This window comes from Pempheris klunzingeri, chromosome 14 (genome assembly GCF_042242105.1).
Source record: "Pempheris klunzingeri isolate RE-2024b chromosome 14, fPemKlu1.hap1, whole genome shotgun sequence".
NCBI classification, from domain to species: domain Eukaryota; kingdom Metazoa; phylum Chordata; class Actinopteri; order Acropomatiformes; family Pempheridae; genus Pempheris; species Pempheris klunzingeri.
The window spans coordinates 15320300-15333356 of NC_092025.1; the positions used below are offsets into that span (position 1 = coordinate 15320300).

General features: G+C 41.8%; 1 protein-coding gene across 1 annotated transcript; it reads left to right on the top strand.

The window, feature by feature from the left end:
* Nucleotides 1-108: 108 nt before the first annotated feature.
* LOC139213445 (prenylcysteine oxidase-like) lies at nt 109-9353 on the top strand. Its single transcript, XM_070844139.1, has 7 exons — nt 109-387; nt 1459-1665; nt 2300-2474; nt 3482-3693; nt 4076-4216; nt 4955-5366; nt 6030-9353. The coding sequence occupies exons 1-7, from the start codon at nt 279-281 to the stop codon at nt 6277-6279; spliced, it is 1506 nt and encodes a 501-aa protein (XP_070700240.1). The 5' UTR covers nt 109-278; the 3' UTR covers nt 6280-9353.
* The last annotated feature ends 3704 nt before the right edge of the window (nt 9354-13057 follow it).

Below are 13057 nucleotides of genomic sequence, written 5' to 3' on the forward strand. Positions count from 1 at the left end.
GTTGCCGGACGTGGGCCGTTCATTGGTGAACTGATCTGCATCATCACCATCATCAAGCGGTCTTTTGTGCTGCTTTCCGGCACCATTAACAACGAAACCTTATTATTTTACAGCGAGAGGTCAGCCGATATGAAAACGACCTTGTGCTGAACGTACAGACCGTGTAAAGGAAAGAGGAAGAGAGGAGCTAATATTAGCCTAATGTGCTAACACGTTAGCTAACTCCGCACCTGCTCCTGACCTCTCCTCCTCCTGGTGATCTCTGCTCTGTCGCCGCTATGGTCGCCTCTCTTCTCCCGCTGCTCTTCGTGGTTCTGTCCACCTGGTCGGCTGTCGGAGACCCGGCGGGACCCGCTCATGTCGACGGAGCTCCGCCTTCTAAAATAGGCAAGGACAGCAGTGTGTTCTCCATCGCAGCCAGCCGATGAGTTGAGCTAATGTTAGCCAGCACTCAGGGAGATGATGATGTACAGTGTTCATTAGCTGGTGGTGTGTTTTAATTAGCATAAATTCCTCCAGGTGGTTGGACACTCATGACTTCCTGTTTGCTACAGCATCTGTATCTGCAGGTAGCTAGGGGGCTAATATTTTGTAAGCCAAATTGGATGCGGTGCTATTTTTTCCCCTTGTATTAGACTTAAGAAAGCATCCAGTGTTGCTTCATTTATCCATTGATAGTGTGCATGTAGCTAATGAAGATGAAATCATACGTCTTGGTATTTTAAAGGCAGTTAGCTTGAAATTATGGGCCCTGTGAGTCCATGACCTCCTCTTCATCTCTCTTCACATCCTCACACAGCCCTGTTTTCACCTTTCAACATCTGTGCACCACCTGATCACAGCTGGCCAACACATGCCCACCCACAGAGAGAGTGTAACATGACATTAATGTCTTTTGATTTGCACACAAACTAAGACCAAAGCTGCACCTAGATGCACAGGGTGCAATAACTAAGTATATAAGTCCAAAATAAAAGAAAAAGACAGGATAATAAATAAACTCTATTGTCTGCACCAGTTAGCTTGAAGGAGTTGACTTCCACGATTCTGTGTTTAATCAAGTAAAGGGTACTGTTAAAGTTAAACCCTGCAATGGAAATTTCCAGTGGGGAAAAAAATAGTCCCAGTACCTGCGGCTCTGCCTACTTCCCTCTACAACAAGACATCATTGTTTCTCATCGGCATTCCTCTGTCTAGCTGTAGGTATGACGACTGACCACTAAAAGCTGCAAAATAACAGGAAACGGCACCACTTTTTAATCTCTCAGCTGTGATTAGTTTATTTTGTTCACCCAGTTGATACACATGCATTTTGCCATTTGTGGTGAAGCCGTGTCTTAAAACACCCACAATAATAACACACACACAATGATACAAACAGTTACATTGTTGGCCATCAGTTTTTAACTAATTTCTTTTCCAAACCACACTCTGATGTCACGCTCCTCTGTGTTCCAGCGGTGGTCGGGGCGGGGATAGGAGGCAGCGCCACGGCCCATTTCCTGCGGCAGCACTTCGGCCCTGAAGTCCAAGTGGACGTGTTTGAGAAGGGGGAGGTCGGAGGCCGTCTCGCCACTGTAACTGTCAATCATCATGACTACGAGTCTGGCGGTTCCATCATTCACTCCCTGAACCTCCACATGCAGGAGTTTGTCAAACAGCTCGGTCGGTTAATACACGTGACACACGGCACACGAGGCATAAAAGTGTAGACTTACTTAAAAAAACAGCTACAGTGGTGACTCCCAGTGGAACCTACAGACATCTGTTCAGGGTTACAAGCTAAGAAAATGGTTTTCCTGTTTTTTGTAGAATATAGAGTAGCCTGTGTCTTGTAAACAGTTGAGATAAGTACAGTGTGTAGCTTCATCAGATTTATTTTGTGCCTCCAGCAGATGTAAGCTGAGCAGAGAGAACAGTCATCAGTTAAGAAAGGTCGATGGATTGAGTTTGATAAGCAGAGCCGCACATGTGGCCCCCTAACTGGAAGTTCAGTTCATTGTAGTTCTGGATCCAGTACTCATTACCCTGCCAAAGTAATCCGACCCCATGACTGTCAACATCCTGTTATGTTGCATTCAGGCAGATGTTAAAGTCTGAGAAAGGTTTAGAAAAAAAAAAAAGAAAAAAGCTGAAATATGTGTTTTTATTTGAAAGTGTCCTGTCCATTACTTTGATTTCTTTCTTTTTGATTTACTTTGATCACTGGTAGACAAGTTACTCCTCAAAATTTAATTCCTCTGCGTCTGTCTTTGTGTGTGTCCTCGCTCTTTGTGTTGTCCTGTTTCCGCTCCTCAAGGTTTAAAGTATCGGCGCAGCGTGGCGGGCAAGACGGCGGTGTTCAACGGGGAGGAGGTGATCCTGGAGGAGACAGACTGGTACCTGCTGGACCTGTTCAGGCTGTGGTGGCGCTACGGTATCAGCTTCATACGCCTGCAGATGTGGGTGGAGGAAATTATGGAGAAATTCATGAGGTGCGTCGGAAATATTAATGCTCTGCTGGCTATTTAGTCTCGTGGCAGCTGCTTGGCATGCTGGGTACTTGACAGGATGTAGCTGTGGTGCAGCTGAATTCTGATTTATGCTTCTGTGTGTAATACGCGGCTGCTCTGCTTGGTCTGCTTCATATATTCTCCCACCTGTTTCTGTTAAGAGAGTGAAGATAACATGGAGCTAGTTTAAGAAGTTCTAAGTATTCTTTTTTTTTTTTTTTTTAATGATGCCAAACAAATTTCCATTACTGATCCAGCAAAGCCGTTCCTGGTTTACACCTTCTTTTTGCCACCATTGTTTTCACTCATGTGAATCATAGCCTGTAAAAACAGTTACAGTTACAGAACCAATGCACAACACTGCCCCCCAGTATTGCAGTCAGTAGGTAAAGCCTATGCTGAGCTGTTTATCATTTCCTACGCCTGCAGCCATAATCACTGCAACACTGTGACTCATTGTGTGACATTCCAAGCATGAGGTCAGTATAAATACCGACATCCATCTAGCTAAAATTTCTAAGTGCCGCTGTTATGTAAATTCGGCTCTCTTCATCCTTCAACAACAAAATAATGCAGAAGAAAACAACAGAATTGATGCCTTTGATCAGCCAGTCGTGTTTCAGATATCAGGAGACGGTCAAATATGGCCAACACATCAAATGCTTTTCTGCAATTCTGTTATCTTGACTTAGTTTCAGCTGGAAACATGAAGCAGGCTCAGATTTGCTGATTTACCCCTCCACAAACACCATTTACTGACCTCTATTTCCTCTCTCAGGAAGTGATTTTATCTCTGCATCACTTTGTCTTTCTCGCCTTTGCTCTAAACAACAACACTGAGCCTGTATTTCCCTCCGTCTGTCTGTCAGATAGAAATGAAGAAAGAAAGATTAATATAAAATGTCAATTTATAAATCTGTCTACTGATTTAGTAACTATTACAATTAGAGATTAACCAATTATTGTGCTTGTGTGTGTACATATTATAGAATCTACAAGTACCAGGCGCACGGCTACGCCTTCAGCTCGGTGGAGGAGCTGCTGGACTCTCTCGGGGGGAGTGGCTTCATCAACATGACCCAGAGGCCCCTCTCTGATTCGCTGCTGGAGCTGGGCGTGTCACAGCGCTTCATCGACGAGGTCATCGCGCCTGTCATGAGGGTCAACTATGGGCAGAATGTCAGCATCCCCGCCTTTGTAGGTCAGATGAGTGTGAAGAAATGAGCAGGAGAGGAAGAAGAGGGAGGGAGGGAGGGAGAGGGTGATAAGTACGAAGAAAGATGGAGGAGGGTGGGAAGAGGAAGGCTGTTATGAGCCAGTTATGAGCTGCACGTCCACGTCCTCGCTCAGGAAACAGGAGAGGAAAGGAAAGGAAAGGGAAGGAAAAGAAAAGCGATACAGGAGTCGATTAATGGAGGAGTGAGGTGAGAATAGAAGAGAGGAAAGCAAGGTGAGAGGAGGGGGTGGCCTATGGGAGCAAGAGAACAGGACAGCGTGTGGGCAGCTGATAATTGGTTTATAGTACTTGGCACTGCATGTTGTGATTGTGTTTTTGTGTGTGTGTGTGTGCGTGCGCGTTACAGGCGCTGTGTCTTTAGCTGGAGCCCAGAACAACCTGTGGGCAGTGGAAGGAGGCAACAAGCTGGTGTGTTCTGGCCTGCTGAAGATGGCCAACGCTAACCTGCTGCAAGCACAAGTCATTTCCATCTCGCCGGTCTACTCAGGTAATTAACCTTGATGCCGGTTCAACAGGATAATTCAATTTAATTCAGTTTTACAAGGATCCTTTAGTTAGTGTGCTTTGTTTACTGACAACAATAATAAGCAGAAAATTACCCTTTCTGCATGGCAGCAAATTAACCTGTAACCTGAACTTCATGCTTGGTTCTTCCTCGCTGGCACAAGTACGGAAGTAAAAAAGGGCCATTATCATTTTGACCGTTAAAGCAACCTAATATATGATGTTCACGCTTTCAAAGTCGAATATTTCAGTGCTGGTATTTATATTTAGTAGTATAGATTTAGTATATAGATTTAGTATTGAATGGTGATTGAATTTCACAATTATTAGTTGGTTCATTAATAAGACTCAAATCTTTATTTAGTAGTGAAATAGAATAGACCAGAATGCAAAGCGGCCACATAACATGCTCTGTTATGTAAAATCCACAGCTGGACGGTCCAGGTTCAGGTCTGTGGATTACACATGAAGGAAGTAATTAATCACATTTAAGTGTGGATTATTTCCTCTAATCCAGCATTTGTGTCAATTACAGCATTTGCATTATGGCTTATGTATAAAATAGCGCTATGTCTCTAATGATGGATCTGTATCTACTGAGAAAATCATCTTGTGCTCACACCATCATTTACAAACTGCGTATGAAGCAGATGTAGGTTCATTTGTGTCTGAATCGTGTGTAGTATTGTGTTAACAATGATATTGTGTATGTTCCCTCCAGGGGAGGTGCCCCAGTACCAGCTGAGCTACGCCTCAGAAGCAGGGACGGTATCAGACATGTACGACATTGTAGTGTTGGCGACGCCGCTCCAGGCCAGTGTCAAATCTGGAATCCAGTTCCAAGGTTTCACCCCTCCGTTCGACCAACTTCCCGGCAACTACCACAGCACTGTAGCGACCATTGTCCATGGTTACCTCAACACCTCTTTCTTCGGTTTTCCGGACCCCCGCCTGTTCCCCTTCGCCAGCGTCTTGACGACTGAGACGCCTGATGTGTTTTTCAACAGCGTGGCTAGTGTTTGTCCCGTCAACATCTCAGCGGGCTTCAGGCGAAAGCAGCCACAAGAGGCAGGAGTCTATAAAGTGTTTTCGCCACAACCTCTGGACAAGAGTCAGCTTAAAACACTCTTCAGGTGAGCCACTGATTAAGTCCTAAAAGAGTTATCATGACATTAACTAGGGCTGCAACTAATTATTTTCATTACTGCATTATTTATCTTCTCAAATAATCAGTTGGTCCACAAAATGGTTCAGACCCCAAAGAAGTTTTTGCATTTTTGTTTAAAAAAGTAAACAATCGATTTACAGCGATTTACAAAACTGATGCTAATTAGTCTTCTGTCAGTTATCCAGTTTACAGACTAAAGCAGTTCACTAGCAGAGCTAAATGCTAACGTCAACATGCTAAATTATGTAATGTAAAAATAGCTTAGTTTAGTGTGTCTGCATGCATGTGTTTACATTTACTGTTGAATGTCTGTGCCAAACCCCATGGTGATCCATCTGATATCTGCCAACCTCTTTCACTTGAGAACAAAAATTACAAGCTCATGGAGGCGCCAGATGAAAAATCAGAGGATCACCACAGTCAGAGGGGTTCATCCTGGAGGGGCCATGAATTTCTGTACAATAGTTCACCACAATCCATCTAATCCTTGTCAAGATATTTCAGTCAGGAGTGAAGTGGCGACGATGACCAGTCATAATGATACATTTTTTTAAAAAGCAGAATAATCTAGAAAAACAAATTTTGAGAATAAGCAGAATAATAACTTTCCTGTGCTTCTCAATCTCAGGTCGTACTACTCGGTGCAGGTGACAGAGTGGCAGGCCTACCCTCGCTATGGCAGCAGCCAGGGACTGCCGCCTGTGGAGCTCCACCCCAATCTCTACTACCTCAATGGCATTGAGTTGGCAGGCAGCGCCATGGAGATGAGCTCAGTGGCGGCCAAGAACATCGCGCTGCTGGCTTATCACCGCTGGAACAGACAGACGGACATGGTGGACCAGAGAGATCTGATGCACAGGATCAAGACTGAACTCTGACCTGGTCAGCTGGAAGCCAAAACAGCAGCGTGAGAGAGAGGGCCACTGGGTTAATGCGGCTCTTATAGCATCACAAAGCTGCTGTGCACACATCCAAAATCTTAACTACACATCGAGTACATCTCCTGCTGAATTCTGAGCCGGTAAATGTCTGTATTAGGGTATTACATTTTTAGCATTTAACTTGTGAGTTTCAAAGTGCATTTAAAATCACATCCAAGTAATATATTACTACATACGTCTAACACACTGATTCAGCGATAAATAAGTTAAACACAATCTGAACCTGCCTTATTCGAATTAAACCAAACAAGTATCGACGTCAAATGAAGTCTAAAACTCATTTTAATGGCACCACTAAAGGCGTCTGTCCAAAGGCCAGTTTGATTTCGCTGATTGCTTCGTTCTCTGTGCCAGCGACATTGCAGATATATGAAACATTTTGCAGTATTTGTTTGGCATTGATCGCTAATGCTAATTGGTGTTTTCATCCAAAAATTCAGCTGCAGGCAGCTTCTATTTGCCAAGAAATGGGAAGAAACCAAGCAACCACGGAAAACATCAGCTAATATTTACTTCAGTAGAAAGTGAATTGGCTGTTAGGAGACTGCTTTACTGAGTTGCTGCTGGTGTGAATGAACGGCAAGTTAACATGAGTAGCAGTCTAAAGTCACCGGTAATGCTCCGCGTGAATAAATAATCCTGTGTCTAAGTCAGGAAAACACTTGAGAATCAGGATTGAGAGCATGAATGAGACACCTTTTGAATGGCAGCTTCAACAGCTGTGCGATGTGAGGCGGATCAGAGCCGTAACTAAATAACTCTTTGTCATTCGGTCAAAACCAACTGCAGCGCTGCTATTACTGTCTATAAATTGAAGGAGTGTTTATGGACTTGTTGGCATGAGCTGCACCAAGAAGATCTCATTTTGTAAATGAATAAAATCATTATTCAGTGACTCATGGTAGTGGCCACTGGTGCTATGCTCTATTGCCCCTTTCATCAGACTGTTTCATTATCTCCCCTTCCTGCTGCTTTTGTTGCGTAATCCAGCGGAAAGAATTTTATTCGGGGAATGGAGCCAACAAGCTTTCACACTGGACCAAATAAAAGCAGAGGACAGATCCGTGGAGCTGCTGGTGGTGATGATGGCACTTTTTTTCCTTCCTCTTCTCTCTCAGCCCTAAAGCCGAGTTCTGATCCTGCACTTTTAACGAGTGCTATAATCTTGGAAAAGCACATATGGAGACAGAGCTGGACATTGACTTCCAGAAATGGCAAGTGCTAAAAAAAAGATGGTGTGATGATACGATAAGAAACCCTCGACTGTTGATAATCCTCAAAAGACTTTAAGAAATGCCTTGTTTTATTTGTTTCTAATTTATGACTTGACTTGATTTGGACCCAAGTGGATTTCTGGATTCATAAAAATGTTATTTAATTGTTGTCAAGTGGAAGCCTTGTGACTTCATGAGTTCATGATGAGAAAACGCCACAACCCTTTAATCTGATGAAGCTGTTACAAACGCCATGATGGCGTCAGAAATTATGCTGGTCGAGTTGTGATGAAGGCACTTTAGCTTTGTTTTGTTTTGTTCAAGGTTTTTGCTCAGCAGCAGCTCCTGTTAGTAGAAAAGCCAAACATGTGTAGCAGCAGCACCTTTATGATATAACGCTGTAAAACTAACACCCACAAAGAGCTTCATGGAATCATCTTGTTAATTCAAGGCCCACTTACTGTCTTTTTTTTCATAACTTTCAGCTGTATCGTTTGCTCAGTTGTCATGGAGATGGATCTGCTGACATGATTTCAATCATGGCACCATAAAGCATGGTGAAAACTGTGTCGTATGGTCGAAAGCTCCCAGTAAGTGCACCTTGAGTTGGTATAATTTTGTCCAACGATTATTTTCAAGGGCGAGAGCGGATTTTTACGAGCCAGTACAAACATGGAGCCGTCTCCGTGACAACCAAGCTAACTCGATCCAATGAAGAAGGGCGAAAAACAAAACAGTAAGTGGACATTTAGTTTCTGAGGTCAGAATGAACTTTCGTGTTTCTTGTACGTAGCAACTAAGAATATAGGATGAAGTTTAGTCTTAAAAAAAACCAAAGGTACAGTGCAAAATAAAGGTACAGTCTGTATTTTTTTTCAAGAGTGTTGGACAGTGGAGGAAGAAGCAAAAATACCAACACTATATAATACCAACTATGTAAAAATACTCCATTAAAAGTAAAAACTTCATTTAAAACCCTACCTAAGCAAAAGTTCAGCGGTATTATAAGCAAAATGTACTTGGTAAAGTAAAAATATTCATTCTGCAGAAAAATGTCACCTGTGACCGATATATTATTATACATGACATTATTGGATTCTTGATTTATCAGTACTGGAGCTCGTGTTAACTTTATCTATTAGCTTTATTATAGTTGGGTAGTTTAATCTAGTGTTTCCCAGATAGATTTTTTTCTGAAATGTTGGATATTTCCACCTCTGGACTTGAACAGTTATTTAAATGAAACAGTCTGAGAAGTTTAGATTAAAAACTCAAACATCTGAAATGTGACAAGAAGCCCAAACTGGATACGGTTAGAATATTTTATGGAGGTCACAAACTAAAAAGGAATCATCTTGAACCGTGTGTTTGATTACAAGAAGAGTGTCATGTGTTTTTTTTTTTTGTTAATGTAAAATCTTTACTTAGAGTGTACAAGTTCATTCTTGACTTTATGAATAGTAGTTTTACAAATAATCTCAACTCAAGGTCCACTTACTAACTTTTTCCTGAGCTTTCATCGGTATCTCAGATTCCTCGTGGACAGTCCCCGGTTGTTATGGACTTACACAGAAATGGAGTAAACTCCATCCACTGATGAGGGGCATGGGATGCCGTTGAAAGTCACGACAAAAGCGAGTAAGTAAACCTTGAGTTGAGATTATTTAGTCAAATAGCAGATTCACATCTAACCACTGTCGCCATCAAATGTAACGTTCTGCCAAATATAGCATGTATCAGCATCTTTGATCTGCCTGATGAACTAAATAATGCAGCGTTTTATTATGAATGATGTGCATTATTCTGACTGTTGATAGACATAAAAAATGTGAAAAGTCTACTATTCAGCCTCTGATTTAACCCGGGCTTTCAGCTTTTATTTCCTGTTCATTAATAATGGCACAGAACAAAATGTACTTGTTGAAAAACCACCTCTGAGCACTGAACAAAATCCATCTTCTTGCTTGATTTCAGTCTGCCTGAGTTCGGTCATTTTAATTTTCTGTTACTGGAACGGGGAGAAAAAGGAAAGTTATGAGGTAATTTGTCACTAACAGGACGTTTAGTGTTGGCGGTTGGCTGCCTGTTACTTCCAGCCACAGTTGTTCCAGTGGATGCTTTAAAAATGTTGTTTGACAGATTCATAAATCAGATTCATGTAGTTAAACTGACAACAAGCTGGAGCTTTGTCACTGTGACGGAAGTTTTCATACTGGGCTGCAGAAAGTGGTGATGCATTTATGGTGAAACATTTTAAACCAAAGATTGAAACAGTTTTATTATTTATTTATAACGACTTTGCTTCTGTAATTATAACACACAGAGAACAATTAACTATTAAACCATTCAGGTCTAGTCAAATTTTATTTAAATAGCCCAAAATTACAAATCACCATCTGTCCTCAGAAACTCAATTTGGATTGGAAAAACCCTCAGGAAGAGTAACAGAGGAGGGGCCCCTCTCACAGGATGAGCAGACAATATTTCCATACTACAATGGCAAAATGTCTGATACATGCACCGTGTCATGTTTTCTTGCACACTGGGCCACCGTAGAGGGCACTTCATTGTGTTTTATCCACCACAAGGTCCGCCGGCCATTTTTATGATCAATCAAAAGGTCTACAGTGAAGCTCATCCTCTTTACCACAGCAGTCTGCCTGCTGTGGTGTAGTGTATAATGGGCCCTGTGTCTCCTTGTTCTTGACCTCCTGGCAGCAAGAACACAAACACAATGCTGCATGATAATAGAATCAAAAAGAGAAATAATGTGACTCAAACATATGATTCAATTTGGTGCAACGTGGGTCACTTGTGCTCGTTTTACTTTAATCTTTCTGTGGTCTGTTGTCGACGAGCTATCATACAGTCAGTCACCCCAGTCAAACTAAGGAACCACATTGAAGGTACTAAATGATGTGTAAATGAGATCATCAGAAATCCTGAAAAGTAGGGCTCATCTCATAATGGTTCACTTTCCTTTTGTAAATTAAGACAATTTGAAGCGGCTGCTTTTTTTTAAAATGTTCTATATTATGCAAAATGCACTTCTCTTTAACATAAATATGTGTCCCCGGTGTACCAGGAGAAAGACAAACTCTGAGAAATACCCTCCACTCTCTGTTTCTCCTGCTCCATCCTTCAGGAAATGTGCGTGAAAACGAGCTGTTTGAATTTGGTTCCCCTTATGACATCATAAGGGCATCTGTTGATCATGTGACCTCCTCCAGCCCTTCAGCAGGCCGACTATCCTCTTCCTCCGAAAACCTCCTGAACCCACCTTGCTGTCCGGCATTGTTTTTTCTTCACAGACGTAACATGAGGATGTCGAAGAAGACAGCAAAGCCATCAATCTGTTCTGAAATGGAGTGCTGAAAAGAAAGAGGTTGAAAAGCTTCGTCTGCTATTAGAAAAACACAGACTGTTTAAAAGAAGTGGACGTAGCCACCGTGATGTCACCCACTGGTTTGTGGACCGCTGTTTTGAAACCTTGAGTTTCACTTTTTGGGTGTCGCCATCTTGGCTTTTTGGAACCAGAAGGGACGTTTATGCCACAAAGACCGCCTCTGAGTGGTCAGTCACAACGTAGTCCTGCCCTAAAGCATACCCTCCTTTATCGTCTATTTTCCTCTAAATGGGACCAAAATGTATCAGTGGAACATCATTATTTTTTGAATAAGCCGATAATAAATTATCACATGAGACCATAAGCTTGTTAAGAAAGTGTTTACTGAGGTAATAAATCAAGTGAGAAGTCGGTTAGTTTTCCCGTAGACTTCTATACAACCGCCCCCTCTGGCCATATGAAAGGATGCAGGTTTAAGGCTCTTCTGCATTGGCTTCACCTTACAGACCCGGAAGCTACGTCCAATTCTTTTATACAGTCTATGGAAAAATAATGAGCTTTTTGAATATTAAATCATGTCCACCTGTTCTAGTAGGACGTCCAAATACTTAAGTATGAACGTGAAAATGAGAAGAATACGGGACCTTTGATGCAACAGAGATTTTAACCCAGTCCCATCACATCAATACACCTGCTGCCTGGTTCAAAATCATTTTATATGTAAATAGAGTTTTGCTATATTCATGTGTAAAAAGCGAAACTACTCTATTACTCTACTACTACTACTAGATAGATGGATAGATAGATTTAGAGAAAGATCCAGCCACCCGCTCTCTGTCAGCTGCAGGATGGAGGTCATAGGTTACTCTGAGAGTTCTCCTGCATCTTGTGATGTTATTTTGTTCGCTGGCTCTGCTGTGGCTGTTTGGCTTGAAACAAGGCAGCTTTCATGTCCAGCACTGTGTTAGCGTTCAAGCATTTCTCCTGAGTAATACTGAAACTGAAAGAGTACAAAGAGTTCCAGCGTCTCTCTTTTTCTCTGACTTTTGTTCCACAAATTCCTTTTTTTGAATGTGCTTTAATTCATTTGTTTTTTATTGGTCTTTACGTATGTTGCAACACTTGGTAATAGTCATGAAGTCACAGTTTCTGTTTCCAGTGAAAGGGGGCAGCAGCCGCTGCCTGGAACAGCTGCTGATATGCCCCCCCCCCCGAGAATTTCTTTTAGGCTGAGCTCAGTGGAGACTTGTACTATGTTAGTCAGTTTATTGGGCATTAATCAATCAGTTTATTGCTGTGAACTTCAAATCAATGAATACAGCATATGATGTTATTGTATGTTTGCTGTTCTATATTGGTGAACTATGAATGTCCAAACAAAGTTGTTAAATCTGAGTTTAGAGATTTAGATTAAAACAGGCTGTTTTGGGGGTTGTAGGTTTATGGTAATAAACGTAATGATATGGTTAAAGGTAAACGTCAGCCGTTATTGATATAACTGCGGAGCACTGTACATGGTTCGTAGGGGAATATTTTACTAGACATACAATAGATGTGAAGAGCTGCACAGCAGCAGCACACAGAGCTCCTTAGTGGGTGTCTGTGTGAAAGATCCATTGTTCTTTAGCCACACTGTTTAGGTTGGTTCACACTCTTAGATTCTTAGTTAATTCATCAGGATTTTTCTAGTTTTAGTTTCATGACTGTTTTCTACTCCTGTTTATTTCTATTCAGTGAACAGCAGCTTTGCATGTTGATGTGATCTTGTTAGTAACTCAAATAGCATGCGTGTTCTCTTCTTATTTATATACAAACCAGTCGTCAGCATCACCTTATCATCACTGCTCAAACCTTTCAATAAACTACCAAGAGGATCCACCTCCTGTGCTGACTGTGCCTGAATGGACACTTTGCATCACAGCTATAACAGCATACACCATAATAAAGAAAAATGTAATAATGTTACTGGGAAGAAGGACAAGGTTGAATATATTCACAGATGCATAATGAATAACAAGAATACCATGATACTTTAAAGATGCCCTGTGGAGTTTTCTTGTAAACAAACTTTCTGTTTACATTCAGTGTGACTCACCAAATGCATTCTGTGTATCCTTGAGGCTTGAGCGATGTGTTGAATACATTGCCTCTCTCA